Below are 12537 nucleotides of genomic sequence, written 5' to 3' on the forward strand. Positions count from 1 at the left end.
TTTACATTTTAGAAGGAACAGACTCAATGCCAGAGTACAGAGAATGCCCTTGAGAGAGGCTCGGCCGTACTTGCAGAATGAATGACAGCTGTGGGGTCCAGAACAGGTCAAAGGGGGCAAGAAACTCACCGCTGGCTGGAGAAAGGACTAGGAGAGACGAAGAAGAGATGGCAATAGTACGACCTGGGTTAGAGATATGGGGGAGAGAGCCCGTATATAATCAAGAGCTACATGGGGCATAAAAGCTATCGGACTTGATAGCAAAGGAGACAGAGGGGAAAGTCCGGAATGGCCTTTGGGAAGCCCGGGTGTGAGAGGAGATGGTGCGAGAGGAGCATGGATGGAGCCCGGAAGAAAGTATTCAGGGGTGGTAGGAAGGAGGCGGCAGTTGCAGAAAGACACCAAAACAGGCCCAAGAGAGAAGCAGAATTCAAGAGCTTTCTTAGACAACCAGGGGCAGAGTATTTTAGAAACAAAGGGACAGAGGGTAGACTGACAAGCAACAGGCCAAGTGGGTGATGGGACTTGGTGATGCTGGAGATACAGCCCCGACAGAGGAAGGTGCACGGAGTCAGGAATGTGCGTTTAAGCCATCCGCCGCTGTATCTGGCACCACACAGGTGCCTGGTCGATGTCAGGGCCGCTTTGTGGACCCTGTTTTCAGACACATCCCACACGGCTCTTCCCTCTGCCTGCACTCATCAGAAATGAATGCTCTGACTTCTGATCATCCCCCCGCTCCCATAAACACAGGCAAGCCCGATGTGATTTGTGAGCTGGCACTTGCTCCCAGGGCCCCACATGCAGAGCCATGAGCACCTGCTTCCGCATGGCCAGTCTGTTCCATCCCAAATCAAAGAGGTGTCTGCGGCAGGTACAGGCTGCTATTTGCAATTCTGGCTTCACCTGTCAGCTACAGAGTGACTCTCTGGGTGGCTGGGGTGTTTTTAAAGACAAGCAGAAAATAATGTGTTTCTGAGCATCCACAGCCTGCCATGTTGTTGGTTTGGCTCCAGCAACTGATGAATTAAATGCAAAACTACAGATGGGAGTTGGGCCGATGCCCTTCACAGATGCTAAGCCTGTGCAGTTGAGGGCTGTGTTTTAAAGGCATCAAGATCTCATTTAACCAGAATTGAAAGGATAGAGTTAGGATGTATTCAGACTATGTATGTATGTGTATATATGTATGTCTTATTGTGTGTGTGTATATATATGTGCATGTGTATATATGTATGTCTTATTGTGTGTGTATATATATATGTGCATGTGTATATATGTATGCCTTATTGTGTATGTGTGTATATATATGTGCATGTGTATATATGTACATATGTATGTCAGTATGTATGCATTTGAGGTTGGCAAGCTGGTTCAGTGAGTAAAGGCACTAACTACAAGCCTGGTGGTCTTTTGATCCCTAGAACCCACATAGTGGAGAAAACTGCCTCATGCAAGTTGTCCTCTGACTTCCATATGCACAAACATTTCACCTTTTTCTTTATTTATTAAATGTAATAAAAGCTTCAAGTATCTTCTTAAGGGCTCACTCAGTAGCATGCTTGCCTTGCAAACATGAGGGCCTGAGTTCAATCCTCAGACACCACGTACAAATATCAAGCACAGTGGCATGCACTTGCAACCCATCATTGAGGGAGGCAAGAACAACAAAAACCCAGGAGGATCTCTGGGGCTTGTGAGCCAGCCAGTCTAACCTAATAGAAAGTTCTAGGTTTAGTGAGAACCCATGTCTCCAAAAAACTGTGGTGGAAAGTGATTGAGGAACACTGAGACTGTCCTCTGGCCTCCATACGCATGCAAACTCATGTGGGTGCACACAGGCACACAAACACACATGCATAAAAAAATAGCATCTTAAAATCTGCCTACAATTGTAGCGTCCTCTCCTGCCTTTGGAGCCAAACCTTAGAGATGTGGCTTCGCCGCAGTGTATCTCTAAGCACAGACGATTAGAGTGAGCAGGGGTATCTGTGCATGCCTGGGAGCCCTTTAAAGCCCTACTATGAGCTTGCTTCCTTGGTCTTTACCCTTTTTTTTCCCAGAAGTGTTAAGGGGGCACCTGGTCAAGCCCACTGGGTTGAGAAGGTACTGGTTCAGCCACCACTCTAGCTGCAGCCCCTCTCCGTCTTCTCTAGAGTCCCCTAGTAGGGACTCGACAAGCACGGATGAACGGCTAAGCTCCTCTAGAGATGCATAATGTCTGCAGGCACAGGATCCCTGAGTTGCATTTATCTGGCATTTTCCATGTTCTACAATTTTGCTAAACATTAGCCCTGGAACGGACTGCCAGTCTCCTTGGATGAATTGAATTGTGAACATGTTAATCCTTTTGCTGGTCCCTCATTCTGAAGACTCCGACACCTTTTTCTGTTGCTGGTACAGGAAAGAGGGTGGGGTTGAGCTACGCACTCTCACACTTGGTCTTGCCCCCCTCCCCACCCCACAACCTCACACAGAACTCTCAGGTCATCGCACAGATGCACAAGGTAGGGAGATATAGAAGCAGAGAGCAGGAGGGAGGGGAAGAGTCCTTGCTTCCCCGTCCCCACAGGGATACAGGGTAAATGAGGTATCTCACAGTTACCATAGGTAGGTCATGGTTGTTGCAATAGGTGCCATAAGAAAGACACTGTCCATCAGACCCCAGGGATAGCAAACAAGTAATGACTTCAGGGGACAATAGAACATGTCCTGTTTGACCCTGTCTGTAGTTTAGCTCACACATTGTGAAGACAAAGAAGTCTGGCTTCTCCCAAGCTGGAGCCCTTTCAAATGGACCCTCTAGAATCCCTGTGAAGTTATTAAGGCTGTCTGCTGTCACTGTGAACTGGACCCCTCTGGCATCCAAGCTGGAACTGGGATAGGTTGATACTTATGACTAGGTTAGGGACAGGTCTCGTAATATGCAAGGATGTGCTTCAAAATGGTTGTCTCTTTTCCAGATTCCTGGGATTTTAAACAGTCCACACGCAACATTTCCCCAACCATTAACCAGGCCAACATCGTGGACTTACACCCAGCATCTGTGTACAGCATCCGCATGTACTCCTTCAACAAGATTGGCCGCAGCGAGCCGAGCAAGGAGCTTACCATCAGCACGGAAGAGGCTGGTGCGTACCTATCCTGTCCTCTGCTCCCACTGCCCATGGTCTTGAACTCATGGACATTAAGGGCCTTCACCAAAACTGTTTATTCACAGAACTACATCTTATGCGTCATAAGAGGTCAGAGTTTTTCCAAGAAGGCAGGGTTGTTTTGTTTTATAGTCGTTTGTGTTTGCCGCTTGGCTTTCGGGAGCTGTCCGTGGTCCTGCCCTGTTTCCCAGGGCTCCAGTCTGTGCGGGAAAGAAAGCATGAAGTCTGGGTTCCCTGGGCCAGTGATCTTTATCACAGTGTGGGAAGGTGGGGGAAGGTGCACATGTCCTTGCACGTGGGTGTATGTAAGGGTCAGAGGACAGTCCTGAAATCTGCCAAGCTGACTAAACTGGCTGGCCAGCAAACCCCAGGGATCCACCAGCATCTGCCTGCCTAGTAATGGAGGTCACAAGTGTATACTCAGAAGTCCTCCAGGTTGGCTACACTTAGAGTTTCTTGCGTGGGTTCTGGGGATGGAACTCGGTCATCAGAGTTGCAATTCAAACCCCTGACTGGGCTATCCACCTAGCCCTGGATTTTGTTTTGGTTTGGTTTTTGGTTTGGTTGGGTTTTTTGATATAGGGTTTCTCTATGTACCTGGTTATTCTGAAACTAGCTCTTGTAGACCAGGCTGGCCTCAACCTCACAGAGATCCTCACATCTCTGCCTCCGCAGTGTTGGGATTAAAAATGTGTGCCACCACCACCTGGCCTATCCCAAGATTTTTAATAAAAGTTTAAATATGATTTCTATTGATGTATTTTCTTACATGTGTTATTGTGAAACAAAACGATGCAAGAACATGCTGAAGACATATGTGTGCAATGTTACAAATGATCATAAAGGGATAACTGCCTTGTCCTACTCTGAAGATCAGCTACTTCTCCCTCCTCAGCAGTCCCCCAGGCTGACATGAGGACACAGGATTGTTTCCTCTACCAGCTGTGACTCAGTGTTGCTTCTTCTGTGTACCCAGCTCCTGATGGTCCCCCTATGGATGTCACCTTGCAACCAGTGACTTCACAGAGCATCCAAGTGACCTGGAAGGTAAGCGAGATGCCATCTTGCCTGCCCCTCCTCTATCCAGCAGGCTCCTGAGTCTCTCTTCACATAATACCCATGCTTATTTTCTCACTGGATCCAGTGGTATTTGAAGATTTGCTCCCTTTCACCCTGGCCCTCTGGCAAGGGATGAGATGAAGAACTTGACAGTGCCAGTGTGGTTCTGCCCACTTACCAGTCCATCCTTAAATCCAATGTGGTATAAAAGAGTAGGAAGTGGGTTTGACTTTGTGCAAAGTTCTCCTTCGAAAGCATCAGGGTAAAATCAGAGATGTGTGTGTGTGTGTGTGTGTGTGTGTGTGTCTGTGTGTCTGTGTGTCTGTGTGCCTGTGTGTGTGTCTGTGTGTGTATGTGTGTCTGTGTGTCTCTGTGTTTATGTATCTATGTGTGTGTGTGTCTGTGTGTGTGTTTATATATCTATGTGTGTGTCTGTGTGTGTGTCTCTGTGTCTGTGTGCTTATGTATCTGTGTGTGTATGTGTGTGTATGCATGTATGTGTGTCTCTGTGTGTCTCTGTGTGTATGTGCATGTGTGTTTATGTATCTCTGTGTGTGTCTGCATGTGTGTTTATGTATCTATGTGTGTCTGCATTGTGTTTATGTATCTGTGCATGTGTCTGCATGTGTGTTTATGTATCTGTGCGTGTGTGTGTGCTCCTGCACACAAATGCACGCACACTCAGGTGTCAACCAACACATGTGCAGAGAGCAGGAGTCTGTTCTCTTCTGCCACAGGGTCCTTGGGGTACAGCTCAGACCATCTAGCTCAGCAGCAAGTGTCTTTACACATGGAGCCATCTCTCCATCCCAGGCTCATTTCAGAAACACCGAAAACCATTAGCTGGCCTTCTAGGCCTAGGGAAGCTTCAGAGGGAAAAGACCAGTGACCAGTGTGCACTTCAGCCAGTGCTACAGGGCTGAGAACTCGGGCAGCGAAGGAAGCTGCCTCTTAAGGATCGCTTAGAGGATACTCCACTGATGAGCCAAGAGATGATCAGAACCAAGAGTCGGGGTACTTCTCAGGAGCTCTGGCCTTGTTCTCTGTCCCTCCACATGAGCAGATGACCCAGTGACTCCAGGCCTTCTTGCAACTCTGCAGCATCCAGCCCCCAGCGCTTGCTCCTACCAAACTTATCTAATCCTCTCCCTATGAATGGTAATATAAAATGATAAAAAAGACCAAAAAAAATAGAAAGTACCCTGAATGGTATCTTCATCAACATCCAGCTGAGGAAACCAAGGATGTCGAGATTTGAGGTGATTTGCCTATAGTTGCTCAGGTGTAAGACAGAGACCAAGGCACACAGATGGGACTCCCAGACCCATCTCTCCACTGTAGTATACTGAACAGTTAGTGGACAAAGATCTTCTTTGGACCTGGCCTTGGTCTTCTAGGTACATTCTAGTCTTGACAGTGGACCTTGGAGTGGCTTCATCTTCATTGGGAATCAGTTTCCTAATGCTCTGTTCCCACTCTAACTCCTAAACAGAAAACCCAAGTGATATTAGTCCCCTATCTGGGCTCTTCAAGAGGGTCGACTTGAACACAGAAGAATGTGAGAAAGGCCTAGACATTTTCCCTACAATGGCCGTGGCCACACATGTGTGCACACACTCACACAGCAGCAGCAGCAGCCGAAACTCTTCCCTCCCCAGAGAAATGGCAGAAGATGTCCTATCTGGTGCCTTGTATCAGCTGCTTTTCTTGTTGTGGTAAAATATCTGACATCGGCAACTAAGGATGGAGGAGTTGGTTTGGACTCAGAACGTGAGGGTTCAGTCCATCATGGGGGAAGTCACAGAAGGTCACATCGACGGTCAGCAAACACAGTGGGGAAGGCTGGTCCTCAGCTCACTGTCTGCATCTTCATGTGTCTCCCCACATCCATGAATGGGACCGCTCACATTTAGGCTAAGTCTTCGCATCTCTATCAACCTGATCTTAGAATTCCCTCGCAGACATGCCCCCTAGAAAAAGTCCTCTAGATTCAGATCTGGGCTCAGGATTTTTCTCCAGAAGCTGAAGGTAAAGCCCAGTTCCACCTCATCTTGTCAGCTTCTTAGTTCTGAACTCATGTCTTGGGACTACACAGAGGGAGCCCAGAGGTGGAGACTGAGAACCATGTAAAACACCCAGGTGTTTGCTACAAAGCTCTGACCCAAAGGTCGATAAAAATTTAGAATCAAATTTATTTCTCCAAAGTCTCATAATGAAAAATAAAATTGATTAGAAAGTTAGAACTTCAGAATGAGCCAGCAAGTCAATAAATTTAGGGACTGACTTCTCGTGGGGATTTTTTTTTTAAACGCTGAGAACAGATTAATGAAAAATAAAGATTCGCTTGAAAGATAAGTCAGTCCACTTTAAGACTCTCCGTGGGATGGATCACCCCTGCTTTAGGATATAAATTTGCAATCAGCCCTATTGATTCCTTAATGCTTCAGAGAAATATTGTTAAGATTGATTTAAACCCTGAATGTGTGTGTTTGGGAGGGAGGGAGATATGGAATGAAAGAGAAAGAGAGAGGGAAAGAGAAAAAAGTGAGTGACAGAGAGAGGAGGGAAGGTATGCCAAAATTCGTATAAATTTTTGAAATATACATGTACATCAGGGTACCTGAGTGTTTGCCCAGGGCTTCTGCCAATATATGTGGCTGTGGCCTTGTGCACAAGCATGTATCATGTCATAGATGGCCCTAGGTCATGTGCATAGGTGTCTATTGTAGTATAGACAGCCCTGGGCTACATGTACAGAATGTATAACTGGCCGAAGACAGCCCTGGGTCAAGTGTACATGTGTGTAACACGATGCAGACAGCGCTAGGTGTTGTGTACTGGGGTAGACCATGGCAGCATACATGGTCCTGGATGTGCAAAGCAGTGTGGCATTTTTCGATGATGTGACTGTGTGTCCATGCTGTAGCAGAATGTATGTAGTGACCAATGAGTGAACTGTGCTCTTGAAGATGAGTGTGTGCCTCCGGCAGTATCTAAGTGTGTGTGAGAGCGTGCACAAGCCCCAGCTGCAGAGATTTACCCACTTGCAGGCTACTTCTGCAGAACTGCCCAAGTGCAGTGAGAAGATGATTCAGGCAATAGCAAAACGTCAAGTCAATTACACACGCGCACATACCTATTTAGTGAGTTCAAAACAATTACATTAAATTAAAAACTTAATTTTATTGAGTTAACAGTGAGCTTAAAATGCAATTCATTTAAAACATTCATTGAATTAAAAGAAACAGTGGGGCTGTTTTACGAACTTAATTGTTTTTTATCTCACTATTTTTTAGTATAATAGAAGGTGGGCTTTTAAATTAACTTCATCGTCTTCAAAACTCTGGTTCTAACTGGTTTTTTATGACAGAGGTGACTTTCTATCTCAATTTAAAGATGGGCAGGCCCAGTCCCTAAAGAAGCCAGCTTCTATTTGTGGATCTAACTGCGTCTGACCATGGGCAGGCATGGTGATTAGGGTCTGAACATGTGTTTATAGTACCTACACACGTTTATAGACATGAATTACATAGCCACTTGTGTATGGGGGTAGGGGTCATATAAGATCCTGCCGTGTACTGGTGTTCATGTTACAATGTCTTCTCTCAAGACAGCTGTATATGTGCATGACTATGTGTGGCAGAGTCTTGAGTCTGGGGTGAGAACATTTCCCAGTCTGGACTCATGCGAGTACAATGTTCTTTGCTCTGTTCTTCTGGCCCTCTGGGATTGCTCCTTCATTCCCACCAGCACCCTCTTGGCACCTCTGACCATCTATGGGCTGCCTGTGGGCCTCCTCCCTCATTACACTTTCACCCTTGGCCACTGAATCAGGGACAACCCAGCCCGTTCCTTGAGGATCTGGGCCAGGCGGAAGTCAAGCACTCTTTGTTTAGGTTCGTCTTTATCTTCAAGAGTTTTTTTTTTTTTTTTAGTATAAAATTTATACCTTATAGCTATGTTTAAGAGTGCTGTTTGGGACACTGAGGAGGTAATTCACTGGGTAAAGTGCTTGCTGGGTTAACACAGAGACCCAGGCTCAGATTTCCAAAGTCATATAGAAGCCTGACGCTCCAATGCATCTGCAACCCCAGTACTGCGGAACAGAGACCAGAGGGTCCTGGGTTTAGTCAAAACAGCAAGGGCCAGAACAACCAGTAAGAGATCCTATCCCAAAAATAAGGTAGAGAGTGATGGAGGAGGACACCGGGCGTCAACCTGAGATCTCTTCATATGTGCACACCCTCACATACACATACCTATAAAAAAAACACACCCCACACAATTTTTAATTGAAAAAAAATAAAGTTCCATGCCAATTAGAACATTCACAGAGGTGTGTAACCATCACCATGAGCCATTTCCAATACTTGTCCATCACCTCAACTGAACTCCTTATACCCTCCTCCTAGCTCCTAGAAACTTCTGGTTTTCTTTCTTTTTTTTTCTGGTTTTTTGAGACAGAATTTCTCTATGTAACAGTTCTAGCTGTCCTGGAACTAGCCCTTGTAGACCAGGCTAGCCTCGAACTCACAGAGATCCCCCTACTTTTGCCTTCCAAGTGCTGGGATTAAATGTATGCACTGTCACCACCCAGCGAAGCTTCTGTTTTCTTTTCCTGTGAATTCACCTAGTCCAGGAGCCTCTGTAACTGGAATTTTATGGTGCCTGTCTTTTGTGACTGACTAGTTTCATGCAGCACAATGTCTGAGTTCATCTATGCAAGCATTTCACCTTTCCTGGGTGTGTACTGTTCCACTGTGGGGATATGGCACATCTCACTGGTCCACTCACCTCTTGTGAATAACGCTGCTGTGCACACAGATATCCAAGAAACAGAGTCCCTGCTTTCAGTCCTTCAAGGTTAATACCCCGAAGCAGGATAGCACAACCACCTGGATCACATGGTAACTCAATGTCTGCCTGCTTGAGAAACAGCCAGATTGCTTGCACTGCTGTTGTATTTGACATTCCTGTAACAGGGTTCTGATTTTTCTACATCATTTTTTTTATCAGTAATGACCATCCCAGTGTGCGTGAACAGGGATCACAGGACATTCCTTTTATTTAAATTCATTGCTTGCACCTCTCTCCTTCAGATCACTTTTGTCTGAGGTTCCAATTCTTCTAGGTCCCTAAGCATACAAGTAATGTCCCTATTTAGTGATACATACATGCATACATACACTAAATATGCAATCAGGGCCTACCCTATGACAGGTACCGTTATAGACCAGAGATACAACAGTAAAAAAAGTCAATACATCTCATCTTTGTGACCTTAGATTCTGCTGGGTCAGACATCCAAACACAGAAGTAAACGCTATAGAATGTCAGAAGCCATGGGAAGAAAAACCAGGCCTCTGACCAGAAGCCTGAACAAGCCACTAACAGCTAAGGGTTGTCTCATAAAGAAGGGGGCCTCTCCTCAAGGACATGACGGAGGAGAGAGACCAGAGTGGGGACAAGAACAGCATAAAGGGCTATGTGAGAAGATGGGCCTGCATCTCAGTGTCATGCTCACAGAGGGCCAGACGCCGTGGTAAATACCTCAGGGTTCAATCTAAGTGAAACAGGAGCCTTCAAAGGGCTAGGCACAGACTGATGGTGTGTCCTTGGCTTTAAGAACAAAGTCTTCTAAGAATATCACCGTGTCTTCATCCTCGGCTCTTCCCCTGACCCACAGGCACCCAAGAAGGAGCTGCAGAATGGAGTCATCCGGGGATACCAGATTGGGTACCGGGAGAACAGCCCTGGCAGCAATGGGCAGTACAGCATCGTGGAGATGAAGGCCACCGGGGACAGTGAGGTCTACACCCTGGATAACCTCAAGAAGTTTGCTCAGTACGGCGTAGTTGTTCAGGCCTTCAACCGGGCGGGCACAGGGCCCTCATCCAGTGAGATCAACGCCACCACCTTGGAGGATGGTAAGGGCAGACATAGGGCTAGGAGCATGGGGTTAGATTCTGGTTCAGGCAGACCCAGGACCTGGATCTACATGGATCCTGTGAGTAACACAAGCTTCATGGGTGCTCTTGTTTGCTTTCTACTGCTGTGGATAAAACACTGGCCAAAAGCAACTCGAGGGAGAAAGGGTTAATTCATCTTACACTTCCAGGTCACACTGCATCACTGAGGGAAGTCAGAACAGGAACTCAAGGCAGGATCCCAGGGCCATGAACTGAAGCAGAGGCCACAGGGGAACTCTACTTCCTGGCTTTCTCTTCATGACTGACTCAGCCTGCTTTCTTGTGCAGCCCAGGATCAGCACCCCAGAGCTGGTTCTATATACGGAGGACTGGGGCTACCTATATCAACCACTAATCAAGAAAACACTTCAAAGACTTGATTACATGTCAAACTGGTGGAAACAATTTCTTAGCTGAGGTTTCCCCTTCCAAGATGACTCCAGTTTGTATCAAGTTGACCAAAAAAATAAACAGCACACTTGCCGCCCCATCTCCTCTCGCCCACTGCTCCTAAGGGGGCCTTAGTCCACTCAACAAAAACAGCATCAGCCCCTGCAATTTCCCTCTGTCTCTCACTCGCTGATGCTCTGCCTCTTAGTCTATCTGTCTATCCATGTCTCTCCGTCCCTGTATCTTTCTCGTCCTTTCTGGGCCCCTAGCCCCTGACCAAGCTTTTCCCCTCATTCTGGGCCCAGTTTCTCCTTTGAGAAGCAGAGAAAGAAGAGCCAAGTTCCACTTGTATTTCTAGGCTAGAATGTGTCCCTGATCTGTTTCAAGGGTATAAGAAGAGACTACAGAATTAAGAAATGCTCACAGCTAAATGCCTGGCTCTTAAAAAACACTCTACTGGAGGTGGCACACATCTTTAGTCCCAACACGGAGGAGGCAGAGGCCGGAGAATTGCTATGAAATCAAAGCCATCCTGGTCTACACAGTGAGTTCCAGGCCAGCCAGCGATATATAGTGAGGCCCTGTCTCAAAATCAATCAATCAATCAATCAATCAATCAATCAATAAGTCTTAGCACCCTGGTAACTAGAAAAGCTCCCACAGTCTGATAGTAAATGAAGGGGCCCATATTCTCCAGAGCTGGGAGGGAACAGGAGCGTGCATCCTGTCCACACACAGGAAAGATGACAGACAGCTGGGGCCTGACCCTGTATCGGGATGAGGTAGGCGATAGGACCTCGATGCCTCCAGAGCAGCGGGCAAGCAGTCAGTCACATACACACACCCCGAGAAAGCAGACTAGGAAGATGCAGAAGAGTCTTCAAAGCCTCCTCCTGACACCACAATTGAAAGTGAGGGGCTGAGAATGGAAACTGGGTCTTGAGCCTACTTCTCCCGGAAGGGAGGGTGCAATGCCCTTGCTGCCTGGCACTACAAGAGTCAAGCAGCCCAACACTGGCGAGCCAGGCCCTGAGCTTAGCTGTGCCCTCTCCTCCCCCTTCCCCTTTGCAAGTTCAAGCCCATGCTGAGAGGGAGAGTCAGGCCAGGGACACTGGAGAATCTTGTACTCACTTTTCTATACCTTAGCTGAAGGTAGAAGCTGTCTGGGGCTTTCAAATCCTGGTTCCGTCCCCAGATCCCTTCTCACTGGGTTAGGACACAGCTGAGTTTGGGGATGTGATATATCCCAGATCTGAGTGCGGGGGGGGGGGGGGTTGGCAGAGATCAGAGAGTTACAGAGAGCCTGAAGAAGCACAGCCACACTGCCCTGGGCCCCCCCCCAAGTTTCTGCCCCACCTGAAGACATTGACCACAAGCCTGGCTGGGCTGAGGAACAGCTTATCACCTTTCAGGCTGGAGTATTGGTCCAAGTGGTGCCCTAGCTCAGGAGTTCCCACAGCACTCTCTGGAAGCCTTCAGAGAGTAGCCGGGACTCCATGATGACAATAACAATGGGGGCTGGGCTGCTGCTGGCCCATGGAGTACCCATGAAAACCACAGCTGGGTCAGAACTCACGAAGCTCAGCCACAACTGGCAGCAATTAACCCCCTACCTAGTACTATAACAGCCACAGCCATGACGGACATCCAAGCCTGATCCTGAGGCTGTACTCTTTCTGGTCCACCTGCTTCCCCTGTGCTTGGGAGCAAGACTGGATACAGCATGCCCCAGGAAGGTCTGCTGAACCAGCTGTCCAAACCCGGAGCCCAGACCAGCCCGCCCAACCCTAAATTCCCATCCTTCATCCTCAGGGGAAGACAGCCTTCCTCCCACACACAGGGCCCTCGGAGTTTCCACCAGGGAGGGCTCGGCACGGGCTGTGGGGTCCTTTTCAAAACAAAGGAGGAGACAGGAAAGAAAGTTTCCACGTGCATTTGCTCCGCAGTTTTTCATACTTAATTAA

At 47.5% G+C, this 12537-nt stretch overlaps 1 protein-coding gene across 1 annotated transcript in view; it reads left to right on the top strand.

Annotated features, from left to right (window-relative positions):
- Dscaml1 (DS cell adhesion molecule like 1) overlaps positions 1–12537 on the top strand; it is a 331942-nt gene that overhangs the window by 287650 nt on the left and 31755 nt on the right. The window contains exons 15-17 of the mRNA XM_048417297.3: positions 2964–3131; positions 4132–4202; positions 9901–10141. Of these exons, the coding sequence (XP_048273254.3) occupies positions 2964–3131; positions 4132–4202; positions 9901–10141 (480 nt within the window). The remainder of the gene's footprint in view (positions 1–2963; positions 3132–4131; positions 4203–9900; positions 10142–12537) is intronic.

Source organism: Myodes glareolus, chromosome 4, assembly GCF_982192425.1.
Source record: "Myodes glareolus chromosome 4, mMyoGla1.1, whole genome shotgun sequence".
In the NCBI taxonomy this organism is placed as follows: domain Eukaryota; kingdom Metazoa; phylum Chordata; class Mammalia; order Rodentia; family Cricetidae; genus Myodes; species Myodes glareolus.